The sequence below is a fragment of the Bemisia tabaci genome, chromosome 2, assembly GCF_918797505.1.
Source record: "Bemisia tabaci chromosome 2, PGI_BMITA_v3".
Lineage (NCBI taxonomy): Eukaryota > Metazoa > Arthropoda > Insecta > Hemiptera > Aleyrodidae > Bemisia > Bemisia tabaci.
This window is the reverse complement of record NC_092794.1, coordinates 50,582,028-50,608,965: the sequence shown is the minus strand read 5'-3', so window position 1 is coordinate 50,608,965 and position 26,938 is coordinate 50,582,028. Positions and strand designations below refer to the sequence as shown.

General features: G+C 38.4%; 1 protein-coding gene across 2 annotated transcripts; it reads left to right on the top strand.

Moving 5' to 3' along the window:
- Positions 1-1,894: 1,894 nt before the first annotated feature.
- On the top strand, positions 1,895-26,673 carry LOC109037639 (uncharacterized). Of its 2 annotated transcripts, XM_072297504.1 has the most exons (11): positions 1,895-2,117; positions 3,255-3,337; positions 17,312-17,442; positions 19,049-19,166; positions 20,833-20,916; positions 21,588-21,676; positions 22,433-22,615; positions 23,534-23,727; positions 24,535-24,671; positions 25,691-25,815; positions 26,159-26,673. In XM_072297504.1, exons 2-11 carry the CDS (start codon positions 3,313-3,315, stop codon positions 26,333-26,335), a joined length of 1,263 nt encoding a protein of 420 aa, XP_072153605.1. In that variant the 5' UTR covers positions 1,895-2,117; positions 3,255-3,312; the 3' UTR covers positions 26,336-26,673. The 2 variants fall into 2 exon arrangements, with proteins under 2 accessions (XP_072153605.1, XP_072153606.1); XM_072297505.1 differs by lacking the exons at positions 1,895-2,117; positions 3,255-3,337 and adding an exon at positions 4,199-4,353.
- The last annotated feature ends 265 nt before the right edge of the window (positions 26,674-26,938 follow it).

Below are 26,938 nucleotides of genomic sequence, written 5' to 3'. Positions count from 1 at the left end.
GACCAAAATGACCTTCAGATAAATGAAGTGCAGGATAATCGAGTGCTGGATAGTGGCAGAAAGTGGCATTTTCTGTGGCAGTCTCTCTTCTGGCTTCCTGTTAAAATGACCGTACCAGACAAGCTGACCAAAAAATGTGATGAGAAAGAAAAAAAGGTAATCTTGCATAAGGAATACGACCTAAAAACCTGCATATCGCAGACCAAAGTAAACAACATGAAACTTCCACGAACCTGGCCCTTGTTAAATATGGTTTTAGCCCTCTAATATTTCTTCAATTGCACATGGCCGAAAATGGGAATGAGGAGGCTCTTGGTACATCCATATTTGAACTAGGAATGTCAGGGAGGGGGAACTTGTTACTGAGAAAGGCATGGACACTCTTGCAAGATTTTTATATCATCCTACGTCCTAATTTCCCCAAGTGTAAATCTCAGTCAGTCACAACAGTTGGAATTGAGAGGAAAGAGTCTACTTTTTTGCATTTATTGCAATTTTCCTTCAATTTGAGACTTTTTAGGTAAAAAGCCTTGCAATGCTGCTTAGATTGCACAATAAGTTTTCATTGCGTTTGTGGCAGATGATGAAACTCATTCACAGTCGACTTACTTCCTTACAATAGTGACTAGCACCTGAAGCATATTCAGGGAAAAATTAATAGCAGAACTGAGAACTAGAGAACAACTAGAGAACTACGTGGTACAATCTTAGCAGCAAGTCTCATACGTTCTTTTACCAAAAAATTCCTCAGTTTCGCGGGACAGTTCCCCCTCCCAAATGTATGCATAAATTAGTGTGTATGTACTAAAAATGAGTAATTAGCCACCCATTTGGAAGTAGAATACTCCACAGATTTGGAGCCCAGAATTGAAAATAATATTTACACTTATTTACCCAACTAACCAAAACAATACCTACTGCAATTACGAATTAATATCAGTTGAGCAAAACATGTGACGAAATGTCGGAACTTGTCCCAGGAATAAACAGGAATTTTGAGAAAACGGACTGCGTCAAATGGACAAAAGTTGTAAATAAAGTAGTACAATTAATGGATTTACACCGTACACGCTCATTTTAAGCATTTGATGATGTCATCGGGCGCTTTGAGAAGGATGTGCACGGCATGTTCATTGGTATTAGATAGATAAAATGGCAATTGCTGTCCGATGAAAGGGAAAAATCAAAGCAGCGTTGCTACAGGCACACTCACAGCTACACAATATTCATGGTCAAAGCCATTTACAAAAATTAATTCTGGCTTTATCAACAAACCCCCCCATCTTTCAAAGGTTGTAACACTTACATTGGAGATAAAAAGGAACTGTTTTCCCCTGCGTATATTTTGGACAAAAAACTAGTAGATTAACCGTGCCATTTTATTCAGAATCGTAAACTGACTAAAAATCTCTTAAAAACTATCTAATTTGAATGGAAGCGCCAATTTAAACTTTGGCGCTCTTCGCATCGCAGTTTCATCCATTTCATTGGCTAATTCACGTTGGAAGAGAACAACCAATAGAATGTTGTAAATTGGTCATTTTCAGTTTGTGCTTAAACGCAGAGTAAAAACAAAAACTCACTGTTGGTGCTCCAGCGTTTTTTTGTATTTTGATAAAATTACATTATTTAAAGCATAAGATTTTTGAAAATGTTTTACATCTTAGTACTTCCACGTCCCGGAGATCGTTTAAAAGTGAAAAGATAACTCAAACAAGCCGGAAATTTTATCATTAAGGGTTTTGCTTGCAGCAAACTTGCACCCACCTGTTCAAAAGTTTGTTTACAAAATACTAACCTTGCATAATAAATGCAGACCGCAAGTTCAACGTCTTACTTCTAATTATCAATTTTCAGTTACTTCAATCTTCTGTCTTTCTATTCTTATCTTATCTATCGTTCTGTCATGGGCTTTGATGCTCTGAAAATCTCAATTCATCCGATACCATTTTGCACGGCTCCTAAATTAACTGTTTACTTTCAACATCGTTCCTTCCCTAAGTGTTTAAACTATCCTCTCAACCGAATTGAATCTATCTCAAACGCGAGTATAACGAAAGCCACTGATTTATCTCTCCTACCTGGATATATTTAATACTCTCCACTGAAGGCCTCAGGTGAGCATTTCATATTCATTATCCTTGTCAGTACTGAATTCACAGGACATTTACTGAAGCAGCATATTTGGATTTGCACTTTTTATCGCATTTAAATTTTAATGCTATTCAGAGGATAACACTAATGTTTTGGCATCCGCTAATACGCATACACATATTTTTCCGCGTCTGTGTGATGTTGCGGGGCCAATCGAGGGGCTTGAAGGACAAGGCGCTGAAGTGCAGTTTTTGCTATTTCAGAAAATACGTACCTATTTGAAGTTTTGAAATTACATGGATCTCCATGGCGGGAAAAAAGTTCAAACTGACTTTTAAATGCTTAAAAATTGGAATTTGGGAGTGAATTCCTCACAAATTATGCATTAAGACTAGTTTTATTGGAAATCACTAATATCTCAATTTTTTCGAAAACTGCATTTAAATGCGCTTTGTCCTCTAAGCCCCTTAATTAGGTACAGACAGGGCCGGATTTACGGGAGGGCAACAGGGCTAGTGTCCCCCGCGGCAAATTTTAAGGGGCGGCAAAATTCGAGAGGGGTTTTTTTTTTTTATAAAAATTCTTTTTCAAGGGCGGCCAAAAAAAAATTTATAGCATCTCTATCAAAATCGGGCGGCGTTTCTGCCCGTCGCCCCGGGCGGCCAATTTGTAAATCCAGCCCTGAGTACAGATTTTTCACTCTGCTCATTGTTTATGATTTCTTCAGGCCTAATTTCTGTAGGCTTACAATTGGCCGTAAATAGAGTGAATGTTACCGAAAATCAACAGGATGAGCTAATGAGATATATCGCAAACCAGTTCAACCACCCAGAAACTGTGACAAATCACATTAAGAACCAGCAGAAGATGCACAATTAGGTTTATTTATGCTGGAAGGAACTACCTATTACATGCAAACCCCTTGCACATGGTGTCTTTTAGCATAAATGCGCCCAATTAATTCAAGAAAACCTGAAAGTCTGCTTGCACATGATGTTCACGTGAGTCGCAATGTACAAGTCATCCTATGATTTCTTGGTTTAAAATTACAAAATTAATGCAAAAAATTACGAGGATTCATTTGGCAGTTATTCAATTGCTTGATATTTTTTATCTTATCATGATTGAATTTCTCACTCCACTTTTGTAAATTTCTGCAGAGGATGATAACCAAAGGACAGCTTTTTCTTTGTGAATAGAACCACTATCCAAGAGGCAATGAACAAGCTGCTAAGATTGCAGGGTAAGCTTTTTTCTTGATAAAGCATTAAGTAGCTTCTTAGAACTCTAGTTTCACTATAAGCTCTTCAAAATTTTTTTTGTGCAGTTTTGTTGTTAGGCAAAATGTTTCTACGGATCTGGTTGTTTCCTTGAAAATTTTAAAACCACCTGGTGCGACAAACACACACACCCAAAAAAAAAACGTCAAAAGCTCATACGGCATTCTGTCTTAGCATAGAGTTCAGGCTGATAGAATGTGAGTGCTAACTTCCTACATTTCTTCTGCCGCACGATTTTTCCGGCTGTGAGAGTTTCAACTTTCATAGCGACGTCATTTTTGTCACGATTCGCGCGTATTTCGAATTTTTGAATTTTTTTAGATTTTTTCCCTTGAAAGTTAGTACTGGTTGTTTTTTTTTGGGGGGGGGTGGGGGAACATCTGAAAAAGTATCGTGAAAGTACTGATTTTTTGCCAGTCCGACACCCTGACTATACTCTTATTTCCTTTTATTCTTTTTTGTTTTTTTCATTTCTCTTTTCTTTTTTTCCTCTCTTCTTTTGATTCTATTTTCTTCTCTTTGTTTTTTCCTTTTTTCCTAGTTTTCCAGTTTTTCCTCTTTCTAATTTTTATTCTCCATTTTCATGATTTTAATTTCGCCAATCGAGTTGTGTCGAAGGACCCCCCCCCCCTGTCAACTCGTCTTAAGCACAATTCTAATTCATTGGTACTTTTTTTTGAGTGTTCTCTACACCCAAGAGCAACTTAAAACACAAAATTGTGTATCCCAATTTTCCTCGCTGTTTTTACTATCACTCATCTGAACGGTATCAAAAGCCCCTCCCCCCCCCTCTCGGGGGGCGTGGCGACGGGAGAAGCGTCGACTTCGAATGCGCGCGTCCGCCGCTGTTGAGGCGCTGAAATTCAGTTGTTATTCGTCTCTCGTAAATTCGTTAACCTGTGTTTGGTCCGCTCGTGTTCAATGAGACTTGGCTTTGCTTCAAAATCCATCGAGTTCAGTCCCGTGGGTTCGTTGTCCTGTGAGTAATCCCTCAAAATTCATTTCACTCTTTACTATTCCATCTCATCATCGATGTTTATCCACGATTATGATTTTTTCAAAATCTTGTTCAGATAGAACGTAGAGCTACCTCTAGAGGAGCATTTCCTCCCCAAACAAAATCCGGGTGTAAATTATTATTTCAATATCAACGTAGGTTATGTCTCATACGTAATACATTGAAGCTAAATTGTCGAAAATAATTTTGTTTAAAAATTCTTAAGAATTCAATTTGATTTACGGACTTTTTTATGCCTCTAACGTATAAAAGTTTTTTTTAGTTGAAATGAGCTTTTTTCAATTAAAATAAGTGTAACTTTGTCATCGAAGGCGCACAAGTGCAGTTTTTGAAAAAATTAATATATTAATGATTTCAAGTAAAACTAGTCGTAATGCATATTCTGTGAAAAATTCGCTCTCAAATTCCAATTTTTAAGCACCTACAAGTTAGTTCAAAATTTCTCTCCGCCATAGGGATCCATGTAATTTCAAAACTTCAAACACGTATTTCTCGAAATAGAAGAACTGCATTTATGCGCCTTGTCCTCTCAGTCCTTAAATGTGAAGTCGAAAATTTCGAAAATAATGATTTAGAAATTGCTTTTCTTTACAAACATTCGGTTCTTGTAATCGAATTTCTTTCATCACTTCATTTAACCTCGTGAGTTCGTACTACGAGCCGAACGCTGAGTCCGACGAACCGAATAGCTGGAACGATACAGAACATTAACATAATGATCTCCTTCAATTTGTGGTTATGCAATATTACCTACCTGGAAGTCGAAATAGTTGTATCGCGCGTTTCGCCCCCTCCAATTTTTCTACTTTGCGTTAAAATCTCGAAGTCAGCGGAAAAGAGACCAAGCTCCGTTTCACTATCGTTGATATGCGAGAAAGTTTTATTACTTCATAATTGTGACCGGATCTGTGATAAGGGACCTTATTTTTCGGAAGAAACTTTCCGAAACTTTGAGCTCTCCGCAAAAAACGATTGTGGAAAGCGCCTGCATAACTGGAGGAATACTTCAAGCATTGCACCGTCTCCCCGAGCCCGCCTCGATTGAATTATTTTTCCGTTCGACAGAAACCGGGTTGCAGACGATGTGGCTTCCATCTGCATATTTTACTCCAAATTGTTCAGGAGTCTGTAAATCTGGGATGAGAAAGGCTTCCGTAGATTAATCAGTAGACACAATTTGAGAAATATAGCTTTTTTTCAAAAACGGAGGGAGGACAAAACGGAAATTAAGGGGGCCTCAATTTTTCAGGCGCAGTTCGAACTCAATGAATGCTAGGAGACGTTAAGAAACTACTTCTTTCATACCACAGTTCATTTTGTTCGTATTTTAGGGCTCTTACCGCTCATTGGAACGATGATTTATTGAACAAAATAAATCATTTATGGATCTTTGAAGGAGGGACTTTATTTTTGGGGAAGTTCTGGGAAGGTTTTGTAACTCATTGACGCAACGTAAGTGAAGTGTTACCGATTTCGGTCAAAAGTGGCACTACGGATTGTGCTAAACCAGGATACTTGCACGTTTCACTACATTTAGACCGATTTAAACGAAATCAGCCTAACTGCATTTCCTGTTACTTAGGTAATTTTCTCTCATGTTCCTTTTTCTCCAGGAAATCAAACTATCTAACGCCTTTGGCATTTCTGTGAATTTACCTAGATTATGGAGAATATTCTCACACATTCAAGTTTTAGTTTGCTTAATTTCTTCAGGGCCGGATTAAGGGGGTGGCCACATGGGTCGCGGCCCATGGCGGCAAATCTAAGGGGCGGCAAAAATTTGCAATTTCTGAAAGCGTAGGTATAAAAAAATCGGATTTATGAAATCAAAAATACAAACGGAAAAAGGCGACAAAATTACAAACGAGAAAAGGCGACAAAATCTCTCATTTCCTGAGAGTATAGTAATTTCTAATTTTGTCGTCTCTTAGTGATACAAGAGACAGCACCTTCAATAAGTCGAGTTAAGAGAGAGACCAAACACGCAATTTGGCCTAATACGGTGCGACTTAGAGAGAAATGATAACGAGGACTTGAGATGAAAAGGAGAAGCCCTCGACGCGGCGATCGGTATGTAACACATATTTAGCGCCTACAAGACTGCACGAATACTTCACGCATTGCATCAAACACAGTGCGGTCATTGCGGTTAGCGTGAAATGGATAGCGCCTACAAGAATGCATGAATACTTCACGTATTGCGCCAAACACAGTGCGGTCAGCGTGAAACGCACAGCGCCTACAAGACTGCGTGAATACTTCACGCGTTGCGTCCAATACGGTGCGATCTGCGCGGCGCGGCGGCGGAAGTTAAAATCATTGATCCACATTTATGTTTGTTCTTTCATAATTTTTACGTTCATTTCTTATGAATCTCTAGATAGGTGAATCCGGCCATGAATTTCTTATTTAAAAAATAAAACATGAGACAAAATTAGGAAACTTCTGATGTAGTTAGGTTGATTTCGGAGAAATCCATCCATTTATTGTTGGTGTAACTTCAATACGGGTTCCGTCATCATTATTTACTTTTCGTTTGTAAGTTGCTAGCGTCAATTTCCTCGATAAATATCTTGAAAGTTGAGTCGGGCCTTTGGTTCCAATATTTCGGGGCAATGTGAGTAACTAGCTCCGAATGCATTTTTTGAGTCTTTTCGATCCCAACGTTGTTTCAGCAATTCAAATGATCATTGCAGTTAAGAGGTTTCGTATGGGATTCTTGCCAACTTGCATTGTTTATGTGAGCAAGAAGTGAGCGTAATGGTTTTACTCCGAGCGACCTCTTTTGCGTCAGGCGACTTTTGGAACGAAGAGCACGTGGGCATAGTTTGGGCACCCCTCTAACGTGAGGGCTTATCTCAGTTTCCACATGAGCCCTGTTTTACGTATGAATCCATACTTTGTGGGGCTCTTGTGGAAATAGAAATACGCCCTTACGTTAGTGGAGCGACGGTTTGGGCGGCCGTCTCGCAGTAATGCTTTTCAAGCATTTGTTCTTAAAAAAATTAGATTAAGGTTCTTGCAAAATCAAACATACCGACAACAACAAACACCAGGAAGCCAAAAATTTGACACTCATTTTTAGGAAATGTTAATTTTCTTCTCTACCCGCTTTTTCTTCTCCCTTCCTCTCTTTTACTCCCCGGGCGCTAGAACCTTCCCTCTCCTCCCGAACCGAACCACCTACCCGTGTCGCCAGAATTCATAAGGGCACCTCCGGCTGTTTTCGGCCGATGACGTCATTGAGGCACTCGTTGATGACGTGACCGGACACCAAATACGAATTAAATCAATATGGTAGATTAGCCCTCAATGCTTCTCTACAGGGTGATCCAGGGATAAATGGCTAGACCGCAGGAGCCAAAATACCCCCAAACCCCCTCTTTAAACTGAGATTTCGATTCTTTTTAGATCATTTATGAATTCAGGGCATAAAAGTACAAGGGAGTACACATTTTCATGAGATTTGGTTCACAACCGTTGCCAAAATTCAGGAAAAATGATTTACTTTCCAAAATGTTTTTTGGGGAGGGGGGTCCGCAGCTCCGACTGGGGGCACTTTTTGAAAAAACTTTGTACAGCAAAAAAGTCTCACTTTGACCCATAGAACACGCTCCTGCAGTCTGGCCGTTTAACTCTGGATCATCCTGTATAATCATTATTTCCGTTGAATGCATATGTATGCTTCAGTAGCTTTCATTTAATTTTATTTTATTCCCAGGTAAGGAAAATGAGTATAGGATTTTCCGAGCATTTCCTGAATTGGGGAGGAGGGCGATAGCATAACTGAATTTTTTTGAGAGAGGTTCAGACTCAGCCCCGTTTGACGGGTGGAGGGATAGGACGGGTTTCAAAAATTATATTTAGGACAGTAAAATTACGTAAGCTACTTAAGGGAGAAGGGGTTCGAGCTTACCTTTCGGGGTCTTACGAGGGGGAGGGGAGTCAAGCCCAGTGTTACGTAAGCTCTCACTTAAAAAACATAATCTTTTCCAATAAATATAATTTTCTCAACTTATTTTTCAGGCTGTCTTCGTTAGTTTAGGGCTAAGGATTGTCAGGCCAGTCTCGTGTAATTCATAAGGGAATGTATTGCTATCTTATGAATTTCTTACAAGGCAAGGGAATGGGGGTCAAGAAGTAGGCCAAAAAATCTTTACGTAATACTTAAAGGGCCCGTTTCAGAGTGATGTAACTTATGATCGGTCTCAAACACCTATCATTTTTTATACACATGGAAATTTAGATTGAAAGTGAAAGAAGAAAACAGGAGGTATGTCAAAAAGCACGACCCCCCGGTGGTGTGTTACGTGAGCGATAGATGGGGGGAAGGGGAGGGAGGCGGTTAAAAACTTAGAAAATGACGTTGCGCAAACGATAGCCGCCTTTTTGATAACCCGCTAATTGCGACCAACGGACGGATCACGCCTTCGGAAATGATCTCATCGCGTGATTTTTCAAAGCTCCGGTTCCACAGGTAGCGCTCGACGGAAAATTGTCCGAGCGCAGAAACGGATCCAGCAATTTGGCGACACCGGATTTCCTCCATTTAAACCTGTGTTAAAGAATCGATTCTTGTCGGAGCATCAGGCCCCGCTAAGAATCGATACGTTTCCATGGGTTTAAATTGAGAAAAAGCGATATTGCCAATGTGCTGGATCCGCCAACGTCCGAGAAAAGCGGTAGGAACGTGGAATTTTAATTTGGCGTTTTTTTCAGCGGCTGTTGGCTCAAAATTGTGGTTTCTAACTGCTGTAATGTTTTCACACAAACCGTCGCTTCGCTCCTCTGACGCAAGGGCGTTTTTCGATTCGCGCATGAGCCCCAGATAGCATGGATTCATATGTGAAATAGAGCTCACGTGGAAATTGAGGTACGTCCTTACGCCAGAGGGGCGACGAAATGCGGCCAGTGTCACTCGTTTCTTTAAATTCATCGTCTGGAATTACGGAGAGAACTAAGCTTCTAGGAATTTTTCAAATTTTTCCAACCCCAAATGTCCAAAAAATTCCGTTTTGAAATGCCAAAAATGGAACTCGTTTGAAACGATATTTTTGGCGGGCTCTGATGAAGTAGCCCGGCAGAGAAAACGACGTTAGCTGATTGGCTGAACTAAGCCTCAGGCATCGCCTTGCTATGTACGTCGAGTTGACATCGGCTTTTGATAGGTCGGATTTTAATTATAGCGACTCATATCCTCAGGAATGATATTTTAAAATTTTCAATACATTTTTTGGTTTTTCTCGAAATTTTACGCAGAAAAACTTTTCCACAACCCTCCACTGAAAAGAAAACTCCGGCGGCCGGCCGTGAAAGCCCCAGTTACGGACTATATAGACATACCGTTCACGTTCCGGCCTCAGAGGCCGATAGTTCCGTGCGTAGCACCCAAAGCAGTAGAAGCTACGGTTTCAGCACCCGGAACTTTCGGCCTTTGAGCCCGGAACAGTCGGTATGCCTTTACAGCACTTAACTTTTTTTCAGTGTCCAAAAATTCCATCGCCACTGTACCTACTGGTCGCGAGGTTCAATTCGCGCGGCCGATTTCACATCGCGCGCTGCCTGTGAAACCGTGGCTTACCGATGCTCCATTTGTATTTACTTTCGGGCACGGGCATTCGTTTACTAATATACTCATACGCAAACAAAGTAGTCGGGTCGCCAATAGGTCTGCCCTCACCCCGCGATTTAAAAAGAGCGCTATCATCCGCCGCCGCGCCGCCTGATACCGCCAGTTACTTCTCTTGTACAGGGTGCCTCAAAATTCATGTCCAATCGCTAGAATCCATTGAAAAGCGAATTTTTCCACCAAGATCTGACACACATTTTTCCCAGGATCATACAACAAGAAATAATTTTTCCCATGACTGATCAATATAAAACCGGAGGTAGAGGGGGACATTATTATTCCTTTTGATTTCTAGACATAGGAGGTTGTTCGATTTTTGGAACACCCCATATCGGTGAAAACGGAACAAACAATAAGAAAAAGGCTGATCAGCATACGATCTAAGAAAAACTGCATGGAAAACTCCTGTTTGGTTTCGATGTTTTGTGTAATCGGTTTTATTTTGTAGCTTCCTTCCCTTTTCCTGTTCTTATCAGCTTTCAATTTCAACCATCTTATTTGCCTTTGACGTAAGGAAATTGCATAAGTTAATTACGTTACGCAGTACCTATTGTGAACATTTTGATCCGTACCTCCCTTGGAAAAAATCGTCTTATGACCGAACTTTTTGCTTCAGTGTGCACCAGTAGGCCAAATAGTGTAGCCAATAGTGTGTGCCAATAGGCTGGCTCCATTTTATCTTAGTCTATGAATTTCAAAAATCACCCTGCAGAACGGTTTGCCGCGTAGATCGGGGATTCAAAAGAGCCTCGAAACGTTTCCTTCCCGGTTGATTCGTTCATCCTTAAACAATATCGAGGGTCAATGGGTCATCCTGGAAACAGTCTGGATGATTGAGGAAACGCCTCGTTAGGTGAGGTGAACTACGTCTAAGATCGCGGCGTAGATGGGTCAACACATAGTTTCGCGTTTGGTCAATAAACAATGTCGTTAGGATTCGAACAACGCAGGGCAAGGCGACGATGAGTTTTCAAAAGGCTCCAGATTGGGCCTTGAGGGCTACAGCTAAGTACGTAAGCTCAATTTGAGTTGCGCTGCCAGTATGCACTACAACTTGCTAGATTCTACGCAGAACAGCCCATTTTGCCTTCGCAGAACGATTCAGAAAGTAATCGACTGTAAAACTTATGCGTGCACCCGTTTCTTACGATTGTCTTCAGTAGGGATCCTATTTTAGTCACCGTTGATACCCTAGTATTACACCGAAAACCAAGTTTGTTTTTAAAATGTTTAATTTTAATTTTTAAGGAACGAATTTTTGGGGAATAATTAAACCATATTTTCAGTCATTTTAGGGAACAATTTTGGCATTCTTAGTTTTGGTACACCTTTCTGAAATTTTATAAAAATGTTTTTTTTTATGTTCGGGTTCAAAAATTTGAAATAAAAGTATTTAAAAATGTTTCTCCAGAAACCCATTTTAAAAAACAATTTAAAGTATAAAAAAGAGAAATATTTAAGAATTACTTTTATGTGCTTTAAAAAATAATACGTTTTTCGAGGGAGAACTTCCCGCTCATGGGAGAAGCAGACCCTCTAGCTACCCTGGGTTATTTGGACCAATTCCATGTCTCTCCTTGTTTTTCCATGCTGTTATTTAAATTTTCGTAATTATTTTTCATAACTTTTTTCTCTAAATGACAAAATTAAATTTTCCTAAAGAAGCGAAGGTAAATAACTGTCTGTGATCTTACACGGCAGGGAAGATTATCGATCAGGTATGCCGTTGCTGACCCCAATTTTGTCGCATGGTTCTGGCTGTTCCGTGGTCTCACGTGAGATCGGATTATAATTATATTATTCGACCACCTTATCTTTCACTTTTTCTCGCCGCTAGTATCTTTTCCAGACAGCGGCGAATCGGTGCAAAAAGTACAGCTGTTAATTACTAATTTTCTGTATCGGAATATAATTCTCGAAATATTTTCGGAATATGATCTCAGAAGATTTCATTATCAATCAATGTATCAATATTAGATGTCGGGAGCTCAGCAAAGTTGCTAGATTGCGTGCAAAAACATGGACATTTTACGTTGAGTTCAATGAAATTTGTGCTGAATTTTAAGCACAATCTGACAACAATGGAGCACTGATTCAGTGCGTGGCCACGCCATTCGATTTAGCGTCGTTGAATTGTGCTGATCTTAAAAAGCGTGGCAAACCATCGGTACGAAAACAGGGCAAAACCATCGACTGTAACGAATGACGTACTTAGTAACTAAATTAGTTTATAGCCATTACTGATAGCCGAGGGGTTTTCGACCTATGATCCCCGTAGTGAGTTGCCTGCCAGCTTGGAAGAATGGCACTACTTTGACGCACAGGAACTATTTTTGCCTAATCGTAGAAAGTAAGGCGCACATCGCTTGATGCTCTGAACAGTATGTAAGTCCGAATGATAGATGATCAATTTTTCCCATTTTGATGCTATAGTAAGGAATCGATTATGAAGGTATTCGTTCCGAACACCCTGTTCATCGATCCTCATCCATAAGTTTAAAAGATGGCAGATCCATCGATATATTGCAAAGCGCGCGACGCCACTGATTAAATCGTCGTTCGGCTGACAGAAGAGTAGAACTACACTTTGAGATGAGCCCGGGAAAGTATTTAATTATATGGGCGGCAGGGTTCATCGCGAAGGATAGTCACGTCTTTATGTCAGGAGGGTGACGAAATGATCAAACAATAGGACGTAAGTTCGCAAGCTAACAATAAATCTGTCTGTTGCAAGGCAGTTGCGTGACGTGCTTCGTGATATATTGATTGATCTGCCATTTGAATCTATGGGAAAGGATCGATAAAAAGGGTGTTCGCAACGAACGCCTTACACTAATCGATTCTTTACCATAGCTTCAATTGGATAAATATCGATAATCGATCATTCACGCCTCCCCACTGTCGCTAGGTAACATTCAAATCAGCCATTTCGCTAAATGCTTCAAGGCGAATAGATTATTGTCCCTTAGATTACAGTACTGAGATTTTTTCTAATTTTTAAAGTGAAGATTATGAGTGATTATGATGAGATGATGTGATGTGATTGTGATTAAGATTGTGTGTGATTATTTAAGTGAGTTATGTGGGTAAACATCACCAGTAAGATCTTCGGTTATTTCATGATATTTTCCAGAATTTTTCACTTTGAGTGGATGCATTTGTCTCAAAATTGCCGATTTTTAATTACGTTCAGATCACTCAAATGTCTAACGGTTCCTTTCAAAGCGCTGAAAAAGCTTTCCTCGCCCGATGTCACTGCTTAGATTGTCAGTCTCTGCTCTTAACAAAACACTATATTTCATGAATTTTGGGGGATTTTATGACTTATAACGTAAACTTCCGTAGTTTAAATGACATTTTCGACTCTAACAATAAATCTGGTCGGACATGTTGAAACTAAAATACTTTACCTTCGGTTTAAACTCCACAAAACTTCTCCGGAGGTAACAGAATCGAGCCTGGTCGTTTCATCACGAAATGTAGCCACTTTTGTCCTTTTGTTTTGTTCACGTAACTTGATTTTGCTATGTTTATGGAAGCCCCCCTTCCCCTCTCTCGCAATGCCAAACTATAAGAATGCAACAGGTTACGCATCACTATTCGGATGATAAAGTTGTTTACTCAGCGTTGCAAGTGACATTTCCTTTTAGGCTATCTCTCATCGCTCTTTCCGTGAAATCAATGGGACGGCTGAATAAGAATTTTAGACATTCGCTTTCAGTTCATCTCTCATTTCCTGAAATTAAATACCATAAATTCGGTTCCTAAAATCTGACGCATGGCGAGCATAGTGTAAGTGCGGGCATTTTGAAACATCGCAATGGAGATATCGACGGTGAAACTACCAAACCACGTATCTCGTTTGCGGTGTTTAAAAATCTACGCTCGCATTTTATTTTTTTGAAGTAGACCAAATCAATATCATTCCTTGAAATTTTCACAGAATTTTCTCCGCACGAAGAGGAAAAATCACAGAAATTTTCAAGACTGGACGTTAAGTAGTTTTTCATTTAAAAAATGAAGTATGACAGGAAGTCTGCGACGTCGCAAACCGAGATACGTGGTTTGGTAGTTTCACCGTCGATATGTGGTTTCCAACTTAGGCCGTCAAATTCATGTGTTTGTGCACCGTGGACCAAGGAAGGAACGTGTTTAAAATTCGTCGGATTACGATGATTCCTCAGAAATATTTTTGTATCCTCACACAAAACACGTCATCGCGAACGTCACTCCAAACGCTGTTACATCGTCGAAATGGGCATTACGTATGAACATTTTCTGTTGTTATTTTTTTCTGATTTATTATTTTCATGAATGGTATCTGGGTCAAGTTTTAGAGAGACTCGTCAATTCACATTATGTTTGAAGCGAGAAAAAGAGGTTCGAAATTTTATACCTCTTTAAGATTTAATTTTATTGCAAGGACAAAAATTAACCACTATTCTCACGTTCAAAATATTTTTTCTTAATTCGCATCCACCCACTTCCACCAATGGGATCCCTCCATATCCCTTTTGTCTTATTTTTCTATCGCTTTGTCTATCAATTTCAGTAATCGGTCCGCTGACCAAATTGGTGTAATTGTAATAGTGTAAATTCTTCTCAACCGCGCACTCGCGACCACATTGTGCGGAGTTGCCCTAAAAATTGTGAAGGCTAAGATTTTTTTTTTTTTAACGAAGATTTTTCAGATTTTGAACTTATGTGGAATGATGCGACTTTGGCACACATTCTAAAATTAACAAAAAATTCAACAAAATTTTGATCCGTTGCGTCGACCCGTTTACGAAAACCCAGCGTGTTGCAGAAAATTGTGGAGGCATTTTGGAAAATTGCGGAGGCCTAGAACAATTTTCACCTCTAGGCTAAAGAAAGAAGAAAATAAAGCTCACAATCAGTGTTAAAATTAACCAAAGAATCAGGCAACTATTACAAGACATGCTCTACCGAATCAGTTTCGATCGCAACCGGAGGAGTTCGGGCCTTAAGAGTGGGGGTTGAAGCGGGGGGGGGGGGACAATTATCCCGTTTTTTATCTCTCGACTCCCTCACCATTTCTTAAAGTCATGTTCCATCAACGCCTATCAGAAGTTTGGAGCGATAAACCCCTGTTACTTCACGTCATTATCTTCCCTCGCTCCCCAATTACGAAAAGCGTGGTGTGAAGAAGTTAAGCCCCGATAACCTCCGCGCGCCGCACAGTGGATCGAGTCCATCATAGACCTGGACGTACAAATTTTTACTAAAACTGCAAATTTTGATGCCTACTTCGGCACATTTTAAATTTCAAATAGTGCCTCTTTAAGAAAATTCTACAAGAAAACCAATGAAACCACTTTAGAGCCCCAAAGTTTTGTACAAACGAAGTTATAAGCGTTTAAAGTTATCAAATTTTGTCCGACCTCTCTCATTGACTCGACCCACTGTGCGCCGCCCTGATCTGCGTCAACACTCCACAGTGTTCATGCCTCAAGTTCGAGATCTCCGCGGGGGGTGATCTTTCGGCTTACCTGGCTATCGGTGAAGCGGATTTGAAAAAACGCTGCGGGCTGCGCTACTAACTTTTTTATCTAATTAACTTCCTATCAGTTTCGTTAAACGCTCACGAGATCAAGGCCTTCACGAGACGGCTGATTTTCTACTAGGCGCTCCTACTCACTTCAAGAACCAATCCAATAAGTTTTCGTCGTTTTTAGGTTCTTTTTTCATTTTTGTAGATTTTTTTCTTTTCCTTTTTGAAAATTAATTCTCTATGACATGAATTAATTTTGGATTTTGGATTTCGGGATACACACATCAACGATATAGTTTTTGCAAAAACATTGAGTCTCAAATTTACCTCGAATTTTTGGTAGGCAATCGTCTCTTCAAAAAAGAAAACACGGATAAAAATTTGCAACATCCTGCCACAAAGAAATAATTCAAGTTTTAGAAAACTGAAAAAATGCTTTGTTAGTTGTTACAAATGAGTAATGCCTTGCCATAGAGGGTCAAACAGAAAAGAACCAAGTCATATTCGGAGAAAAATATTTCGGAGTAGCTCTGAGCGTTACTAGCCGCTTTTGGATCACTAAACAAGAGAAGCACTATGATGTATATTTTTTCTTATATCTTCGAGTTCCCGGTATTATTTTGTATACTTAATTTTCCTTGTGCGGCGTTCGTTCCGGTCCGATAATCCCTTTATTTGGTTTTTGGCAAAATTTTCATGACAGCATAGTCCACCCCAGAATCTTTTTCGCATTGTAATGATGGTTGCTTCGATCCAAATTGAAGGAGCTTATTGCACGCGACGAAGATGACCGCAGATTCCATCTCGGATTCTTTTCCGCCTCGTAATGCGGTTCCACACTCCAGTCAAGTGAATCAAGCTGTGTTGATTCGTGGATTAATTCGATTTATTTATCGGGAGAAATTGAAACCCATAACCACCTGAATATTTAAAGAGGTTCTGTATGATACCCTCTCTGAAACGTTTTCACTCGGAAGTTGAAAGTGTAAACAGACACCGGCCAATGAATTAAAGTGAGTTCGAGGCCTTTACCCGATTTTTAACCCTCCTTCCTCCTTTAAGCGCATCTGGAGCTCCGAAGCTCCATCCTTTCTATTGAAGTATTTGTTGTTGGATATAAAACACCCAGAATTATATTTATTTTCCATTTGGATGTGTCGAAACAGAAATCTTTGTCTCTCCCGCAAAAAAGCTCTACACAATGCTCTTGAATGGTTCGTGTGGCGTGGTAGAGCTCCTTTTACCTCTCGTGATGAACAGTAACTCTGCCTTTACGCACCCCTTTCACCCCGTCCTCGCGAAATGTTACGTAAAACTAGAATACCGTATTTATAAGGGCGAAATTCCAAGGTTTACTTTCTTTACTCTGCGTTTAAGTCTCCGAGCCGAGTCATACGCTTAAACTGACAAGTGGCAGTGACAAGTGCCATGCACTGACCAATCCAACATTGCGCATTGAAATAAATACCTCTAAGGCCAAGATGAGGTGGCCATAGACATATCCGGCATATGATGGACATAGCTATAGACAGCCATAGCCGTACAGTATGGACACAGCCACAGACGTAGCCCTACAGAATTGATATAGCTATAGACGCAGTCCTGTAAATTAAATATAGTTATAGGCATAGACATATCTATAGAAATGAGCTCAGACATCCCAATAGTAAACCTACGATTAATCCAGTATTTCGGTTCGCAGCATTGCAGATTTTCAGGCACATTCGACTTTTTTGATCGAACTCGTCTCTCAACTGCTTCATTTTCTTTCATTCCAGGACTCAAATTTTGTCTACACAAAGCTTTCGGCTCTTCGGAGATTTTCTGTCCTAATCTCTCTCAATCTCGATTGGTCTCCAACACCTCTCCCAAGATGATGTACGTCGATGATAATCTGTACTACGACAACGTAAGTCTTTTTCTTTACTTTTATTTTTTGAGAAGTTAAGTAATTTTAAACGTGAGAATCTTTGTCCAGTTATACAGTAAGATTTTACGAAAAACGGAGGCTTTATCCAATTTTTCCGCATTGTTCCACTCAAAGAGGACACTTGAAAAAGAGTCGCTTGGATCTAGGGTCCAGACTCTTAATAACTTTCACAAGAAAAAGTACTCTTAAGTCAATCCGATTTTCCCTTGAATGGAAGAGCCGAGCCTCTTGATTTAGGTAGATTTCCTTTTGATTCAAGCAAAAAGTCCGATTGAATCAAGTTTTTTTTCTTGTCAATGTTTTTAAGAGTCTGGACTCCAGATCCAAGCGACTTTTTTTCCCAGTGCGAAGTGTCCATTTCCTCAAGAGCTGATTCTTGGACTTACTGCAGTCATCTTCAGTATCACGGTAGAGTTGATGCACGAAAAAGGGGTTTCCCTCTTTGCAAAAGCAGATGCCTTTGCTAAGAGAACTCATGCCATCTCTGAACTTGTGTGGACATTCCCATGTGTCCTCCCCGAAGGCCATCTAGTTGTATGCCCCAGTTGCATAACTATACGTCCGAGATTGTGTCTAGTGTACACCAAACCTCCAAGCCTTACGTCCGATTCGAGTTTTGTGTTTTTCGAGTTACATTCATCCATCCAAATCTATTCCTAAGCAATTTCGTTTTTTGAAAATTATTTTTGAGTCCCGTAGTATATTAATTCTTTTCATTGACTAGTCTATCATCATCAGTTATGTCTGTGCTCATCGACCAGGTGATTGATTTTTGACCTACTCCCCACTCTTGCTCATAGACGAAACATGATATTTCACGAGGAGATACCCATGTCATGAATTTTTATTTTGCTTAAAAGTGAAATTCCAACGATTTTTCAGATGCTGTGTATGCAACCCGCAATAATTGTCCGAGAATTTGACAAGAAACTTCAAAATTTATCTCATAATTTTTTTTCCTTCAAAATTTAAAAATTAAGATTTTTACTCTCTCTATGCGTTTCACCTTGAGTCCATTGCAGAAATTTCAAAAAAATTTATTGATTTTAATTTTATTAAGTTTCTTGAAATTTTGCATCTCTGCTCCCGCCCTGATTTCTTAATTATGTCTATGAATAAATTCGCTGCATCCTTTTTAATTTGGAGGAGAGAAAATTCCGCAAGTGAATTAAAATAACTCCTCTTTGCAATATATCAGAGCCAGTGGCGTGGCGTGCTTTGCGATATATCGATTGATCTGCCATTTACACCCAGGAAAAGAATCGATAGTCAGGGTGTTCGCAACGAATACCTCAATAATCAATTCTTTACCATACCTTTAAATGGGGAAATATCGATAATCGATCATTCACTCCACGCCACTCGCCACTTACCAGAGCTCACATTTTCTGCTAATTAGCACACCTTCATTTTAATTTTTTATTACGAAAATGCGTGTCAACTCTTTTTTTTAAAGAGCATCCGTGCTCAAAACGACCATGTTGGTAACTTTTTTTTTTTTTTTTTTTTTTTTTGAGATCTTATTTTTATCAACCTTGTTTGCTTTGGATCATGATGTTTAACAAGTTATTTTGATACATTGCAGGCGCAGGTCATAGATCTACGCAGTGATACTCTGTCCAAACCAGAGGAGCAAATGCGCATTGCTATGTTCAACGCTGAAGTGGGTGACGATGTCTACAAAGAGGATCCAACTGTCAATGGTACGCAAAATAATTTATAATGAATAAGTTAAGAACTTAATTTGGGGTGGTAGAAACTAAATTCAAAAAGTTTGGACTAAAAATCCTGTCCAAGTGAATGAGTTAGGAAACGGATTGTCAAATTAGAAATCATCCACGAACAGACAATTGAAGGAAATTAATTGATGTTACACCTTTAATGAATGCACACAAAACTTTCCTTTCGAAAAAAAAAAAAAAACAAGAAACAAACCAATAGATTTGCAATTTTGCGTTTCACCATTGACAAATTTCTTCTTATTTGTAAAGGGGCTTATTTTAATTCTGAAATATTTTCTTAAATTCAAATCAGTTTTTTTTTTTTAAAAAAAAGGAAAAGAAAAAAAGTGGTGAAAATTTGAATAGCATGATTTCAACAAATTTGAAAAAAATAATGAACAGTTTTAATAAAGAGTTCACACAGGAACATGCTCTGATCAACCAAAAGATCTGCCATGTTTGGATGAAGGGGAGTGGGGGGGAGGGGCGAAGCATATCTGAAACTATGTTGTGAACTTTTTTATGAAGCTGTTACAAAGGAACCATTGGAAAAATTAGAGTTTAGGGTTTGTCACTAATTGGAAGTGAACTTTAATTTAAAGTCATTATCACAGTCACTTTAATGTGAGCAGTATTTTCTCAAATGTAGAACTCTTGCTTTTGCAGTGTGCACGTACTTTGCTAACTTCAATTTGAGTCAAAAAGTGACTGGTGCTGTGAAACTCTCCGTTTTCTGTAGCATTGCCTCAACAAGGCATGCCAGATTTGTTTGAATTCAAACGGTTACCGGATGGCGCAGAACGGCGTTTTGTAGCCGGGACTGAATAACCCATTCTCAATATGGCTCTTTGGTTTTTTTGAGAGTGGGAGCAGATAACCGAGAATGTCTAGACTTGGTCGAAACCGAATTCTTTTTGATGGAGATTGAGGCTCACTTGATGTGAGTATTTCTCTCAAATATTAAGATTTTCTGAATTTGCATAATAAGCCTTGACTAACCCCAACTTGTGTCCCTATTGCTACTAAACCAATTTTTCTTTGCCTCATAAACAATGGAATACAATTACAGCACTCACTCTCTCTCTCTCTCTCTCTTTATAACGAATCCACAAAGGACTGAACAATTTCTTCTTGTAGAGAGATCTTCATTATAATGAGCGGCACTCAATAAACAGAGAAAGTATAAGGGACCGGACAATTCCTTTCTTATAGCGACATTTTTGTTACAACAGGGGTCATTATAGAGAGAGAGTACGGTCTCAGATCTGCGGTTATAGGGTGTCAGATAGGCCTTGCCTAAAAAATTGGATCAAAGTAGCTTTGTAATTTAAGATGGTACCAACTCAGCTTGAAAAAAATTTCACCCCTTTCTATACAATTCTGGTTGTGGTTCCAATTCTGTTCTTTTAATGTCTTCTCAGTGAACCATACCTATCAGTAGTTACCAAAGGCCAGAAAAAAACTGCATTTACCTGCATGCTATGTTTGTAGACGTATCATTTAAATTGTTTGATCATTGTAGAATCTTCCAAGCCTTTCATCTCTAGTCTTCGAATTATCTTTTTCCTCCTTTTTTCTCTCCACAGAGCAAATGTCCAGACTGTTTTTCTGATTGATTTCATGTTATTTTTCTCTGTTTTTTGCTCAGAGCTCGAAAGAAAAGCAGCTCTCATCACAGGGAAGGAAGCTGCATTGTTTGTGCCGAGTGGAACTATGGGAAATTTGGTTGCTGGTAAGTTTTTATTTCCTTTCAAACTTTCAAGATAGGTTCTTCACTTGTAAAGATATTTAGTCTTTCATTTATAGTTAATTTGTTTAGATATGTGAACCATCTAGGTACTGTCAATGAGAAAAACAAAAATTATCCCCATGATAGGTAGTTAATAATTTCAGCCTCAGACCAATCAGGTTAAAACAGTAGGGATTTTTTTTCAGCTCATCTTTCCTTATTTTATACATATTTTCAATACATCTTGCATCGATGATGAAACTCTCAACCTGCATATCTCGTTTGCAGTACCTAAGATCTCCACTCTTATTTTATTTTTTTAAGGAGCACAAATTATCATTATTCCTTAAGTTTTTACAGAATTTTCTTTGTTGAGAGAGGAAAAATCACAGCAGTTTTTAAGAATTGTCATTGAGTAGTTTTTCATGTCAAAAAATAAAGTATGGCAGGAACTCCGCAACGTTGTAAATCAATATGCCTCATATTTTAATAATGAGTGTATTTTGCACTCTTTAGATAGACAATATATATAGGCTATCACCAACAAAGTAATAGCCTGCACGGTAATAGGTCTCCTTTTACTAAGTTAATCTTCAGTCATATTATTTGAAGCTGCCTCTTTTTACATCCGTCTGTTTAGACAGTTTAATGTGAAGTTTGATTTAATTTTTCAGTTTTGGTTCATTGTGAACAGCGGAGTTCTGAGGCTATTGTAGGAGACAAGAGTCACATTGTACTGTGGGAACAAGGAGGATGTGCTCAGGTATTTGATGTTAAATCTCTGAAGTTTTGTAAGTTTAAAAATGCTTGTTATTTGTAATTAATATTCAGCTTCTGATTTCTTTTTCATCCATGTACAGAGAAACCAATGAATTAAACTGATCGGACCACACAAAACTGTTTTCAATGCGTCCTCGATTTCATGCCATCTAGTTATGCCTCACTTACGTCAGTCAGTAAAAATATTAGAAATATAAATTTTACACTTCTTCAACCTTTTCATAGGTTCAGAAAATTTTCAGTCGGCCCAATTGACATTATGTGACAAATAATCAGACCAAAGTTATGTTCGTCCCATGGTGTGACAGATAAACAAAATATATGAAATCATGTTTTTCTTCTCCGTTTTACATGGCAATTCAACATTTTGGCAATAAAATATTAGCTTCATCATCTAAAAAACTGAACAAGATATAAAAAAGGAGTGAATTAAATTGTTGCTTTTTGTTTAAAAATTTCCTCAATACATCTCACCACCCACAAACAAATAATTCATCAATCTGCCATAAAACGAACTGCTTCGTCTAGATGAAGAGCAAAGACATATTGGTAGAAGAATAAGCATTTTTGTTGGAAAAACGCAAAAGCTCTCGAGAAATTTCAATAATAAATCGAAATTCAACCGTCACAAAGATGAAATCTACCGCTGCAAGCAATCCACCTGAGATGAGGATGTGCTTATCTCGCTCTTCAATATAAGGTAAATTGAGTGTCCTTCACTTTGTCTTTTGTTACGCAGATTGGTGGAGTAAGTGTACGAACTTTGAAGAACCGACCTGATGGAACTTTTAGTCTCGATGAACTGCAAGCGGAATTCAATTGTGGAGTCGACATTCATAAATCTATAACTACTCTCGTTTGTGTTGAAAATACGCACAATTTTTGCGGTGGAAAAGTACTGCCTTTGAAATGGCTGGATGAGGTAAATTAATGTAGTCCATAATAATCAATATCGTGATTCACTTCTTGTAAAAATGTCTAATTGTAGGTATTAAATTAGATAACTGATTAATTGCAATCAAATCAAAGAGGGAAAGAAACAAATCTATCTCAAATCTGATGTTTCCTATCCCAGGAAAGGGGTATCAACAATGTGTAGTTTTGAATCTAATCAAGATGCAATCGATCCAAATTCATACTTCAGCACCAGTCCATACTTAATCTAGCATTTAATCAAGGTTTCTGTAACTTTTAATCATTCTTTTAAAAAAAATACACTGCTTTTCTAAAACAAAGTATTTTTGCAAGAGATCTGAGGTCTTAAAGACTCAGTGAAATGAGTGCAAAAATTCATAATTGACAACTTAATAAAAAAACTTTAGTTCATTGCCTGCTGAAGTAACAAGAGCCCTTCGGATGACTCGAAAGTTTCAACAATATTACCTACCCTGAGATCTCTTCGATGTAGAACCCTTGTTTTAGACCATCACATCCTAGATGACTCGAATAGTTCTTACATGGTTATGCTTTGTATTCATTACTTTTTGAGCCAGCAAAATATTACTCTTATCATACTAGATCTCGCGGCTAATTTTGCAGTGAGCTCATGAGTTTTTCATTTGAAGCAATTCGCTATGTTTGAATTCAATTTTGCTGCAGCTATATGCGATAAAAATTGCCTTGTCTCTTTACCAAACAAAAAAAGGAGGTGGAAAGGAGTTTTCAAAAGGTTAGTTTCCCAATTTTTTGGCGCCACAACGCTCAGCAACTCACATTATATTTTGCAAGAAACGTTTGTAAGACGCAAAGTAACCTGGAAGAACCTGCATTTCTCATCATTATGAATAATTTTCCTGTCAAATCAAAGTTCAAGTTGTCATTGCTTTTCTTCTCTACTCAGCTTGGAGCCTTGTCAAAAAAACTCAATTTCAGACTTCATATGGATGGGGCAAGAGTTTTCAATGCAGCAGTTGCCCTGGGCGTTCCTGTTAGTCGCATCGTCGCTGATTTTGATTCTGTCACTTTCTGCCTTAGCAAAGGTCTTGGTGCGCCTATTGGCTCAGTACTCTGTGGATCAGCAGACTTCATTAAAAAGTATGTATTTCGCGTTGTTTCAGATTAGTAAATCAGATAGAAAAGTGAGTTAAAAGTGAGTTAGGAAGTGAGTTAAAGTTTAGTGAAATGCATGTTGTCTACATTGCCTCTGTTGTCTCTAGATGATTGTACTGTCTGCCAAAGATTAGGCTATACATTTAGATTCATCTCATTTATTTAAAAAGCAACCCATACTAAAGGTCCATTCCAAACCATTCTAGACCCTAACAGTTGTAGGGAAAAAATCAGTTTCTTTTTGACTTCCCCTTCAGTTTTTGGACTTAGCTTAAGATTTTTCTTACTTTTTTCCCAACATTAGGAAAATTTCTCAGATAATACATACTAATACATACTTTACAGTGTAAAGAAAGGGCGATACAGTAGCCTGAAACAGCGCATTTAATAGAAAGAATACTAAATGGAAATAAGGCTAAATTTTTAAAAATGAAAATTTTATCTGGTGAATTAATTACATGGTTATGACAAGTTGATTGTAACACCCCAGAAAGAGCCTCTGATCTACAACCATCTAGCTCCCGTTGGTGGTAAATTTTTTAACATTTGCCTGTAGTTTCTGATGCGGCCACTAGGCGTTAAAACAGCCTGCATTATCATCTTTCAATACTGCAGCCTTGTTTCAACTTACATACTTTTTACACATGCTGATTATTCTTTGAATCTCAACTCTGTGAGGATTATCTTTTAAATCTCCATTTTTTTTCAAAATTCAATTTTATCAGTAAATTCCTTCATTAGCCTTATCAAGTATAAACTAAAATTGATAATTTAACTTGAATTCTGTTCCAGAGCAACGCGTTTACGCAAAAGTCTTGGTGGTGGAATGAGGCAGGCTGGAATAGTTGCAGCAGCAGGAATTTATGCCCTTGATTACATGGTTGACAGACTAGCTGATGATCATCGCAGAACCCTTGCTATTGCTAAGTGTAAGTCCACAAGAATATTAACTTATCATTTATCTACTGAAGAAGAATGGGTAGGAAGGGGTGAAGCATACTCCTTAGTCTTACTCTTTTCTCTGAAAATGTTCAAGTGTTGCAGACTCTTTTATCTTCTGGTTTCACAATTATGTTTTATTTAGTTTATTTTGTTTTATATCTAAACAGTAATAATAACTTATTAAATGGACGTATTTCTGCCAAACAGAACTACCTATATGCATTTAGACATGAGCCCTGAGACCCATAAGAATATATTGATGGTGTAAGTTGGCAATCACATAACTCAGTTTCCGTCGTCGCAGACTTCCTATCGTACTTTATTTTTTAAACAGAAAACTACTCAATGGCAATTCTTTAAAACTGCCGCGATTTTTCTTCTCTAAGCAAAGAAAATTCTGCAAAAACTTCAAGGAATGATGTCAATTTGTTCTCCTTCAAAAAAATAACATAGAGGCGGAGATTTTCAGACACCCCAAATGAGTTCTGTGATTGCCGACTTACACCGTCGATATGCATAACAGGGCTCACGTCATAATGCACATAGTTCCGTTTAGCAGAAATACATCTAAATAACACTGAAGCATGGGTAGTTTCTCATTTTTATAACAAGTAATGATTTACAGAGATTGATTACAAGTATATTGGCGTAATTGTGTGTCTATTATGCATGTATCAGCCAATTGGTAATTACGTCCTGTTAGTAGGAAAAGTCGAAGAGGTTTGCAAATAGCATCAAAAGCTGCACCAGTCTCTGACTACTTTGTTCCCTTTACCCTCTTTTATTCAGAGACAAGTAATTTAGGATGCTGCATTGCTGCATGCCTCCTCTCTTAATAATTTATGAAACAAGAGGACACCACTAAAAGCACCTACAGCATCAACAAAATAAAAAAATCAGGAAATTGACTCTCCTAAACCACTGATGAAAGGAACTACTCTACTACTCTCTCATTTAGTGAGAAATAGTTCTCTTGCACCATTAACCCCTCTGTCCATTGTTTTAGGCATCAATGACTTGAACTGCCATTTCATCAATGTTGATCTTGAAAATGTTCACTCAAACATCCTAATCATCAACTTCGATGAACAATATCTGACTGCTCCAGAATTCCGGGCCAGACTTACCACCGTAAGTAAACATTCCCTTCTTTATTCATAATTGTTTTATTGTGCTTTTCGTATCGTTTTAAAATCAGAAGTGCACCAAAAGACATGACTGAATGCACCTGAAGTGTCCAAAAAATAATCAAATCAGGAAAATGTCTGTCTTTTATGTACAATGCATCTAATTTTTAAGGAATAGTTCCAAAAGCTGCAATCCTCAACTCAAACAAGCTCAAATATATAATAAAATGCCCCTTTAAATGTTACTTGTAGCCTTAATTGCGCTTTTTCAGTTACTTTTAATTCTTGAATTTTTGAAAAGTTGAGAGGGCACTTAATTCACAAATATTTTTCTCCTTTTGTTCAAGGTCACCGATGAGGAACTTGAAGAAATTGGTGAAGGGTACGTTGTGCGCTTGATGTCGATGAACAACTCTATGGCAAGAATTGTCCTGTACTGCAACTTGACGGATGAGGACGTCCAAGCCGCCATAAAAAAAATCCGTTTTATTATTGGTGAATTCAAAAGAAACATGACGACGTAGGGGCCAACTGATATAACCCCACGCTAAAAAAAAAAAAAAAGTGCATGGTATGTACCCAATTGCTCTTCGCTGGAATGCCCGGCCCAGGCCTCAGACAAACGGCTTTTAAGCATTCGTCGCTCGGCCACTCACCCGATTTAGGACTGTATCTTCTTGTCAGGCAAGCTCAATGCAATAAAGAAGTGCTCTTCTAGGGGTAGCTGATTTACTCATTAATTATGAGTACCATATAAAATTTGGAATTCGCTCATTGGAGAGAAGACCGATTGGTTTGTAGTTTAGTATTTTGTATAATGTTAGTTTACACTGGGAGGTATAATAAATGCTTTTGAAATGCACCTCTGCTGTTATTCTTCTTTTTGAAAACCTAAACAAACAACATCCAAAAAAAGATTTGAATTCACCTTCCCATCAAATTTTTAGTGTGATCATGAAACTCTGAAATTAGAATGAACTGCAATTGGAAAATGTAATGTGTAAAAGCAAGGTACCTGTAATTTTCGACTTTTAAAATTAATAACCAAGTTCCTAAGGGAGCTTTCATAAATTATTCAATGCTCTAGGGGCATGCGCCTTTCTTACACTGCGTTTCAAGGGGGAGCG

What these genes read in the sequence shown, in the direction of transcription:
- LOC109037639 (XM_072297504.1), top strand. Translation starts at nt 3,313, where the DNA reads ATGAACAAGCTGCTAAGATTGCAGG. An exon ending in TCAGCAGACTTCATTAAAAA is followed by an intron (nt 23,728 to 24,534) that starts GTATGTATTTCG and finishes ATTCTGTTCCAG; the next exon opens with AGCAACGCGTTTACGCAAAA. An exon ending in TCCGGGCCAGACTTACCACC is followed by an intron (nt 25,816 to 26,158) that starts GTAAGTAAACAT and finishes CTTTTGTTCAAG; the next exon opens with GTCACCGATGAGGAACTTGA.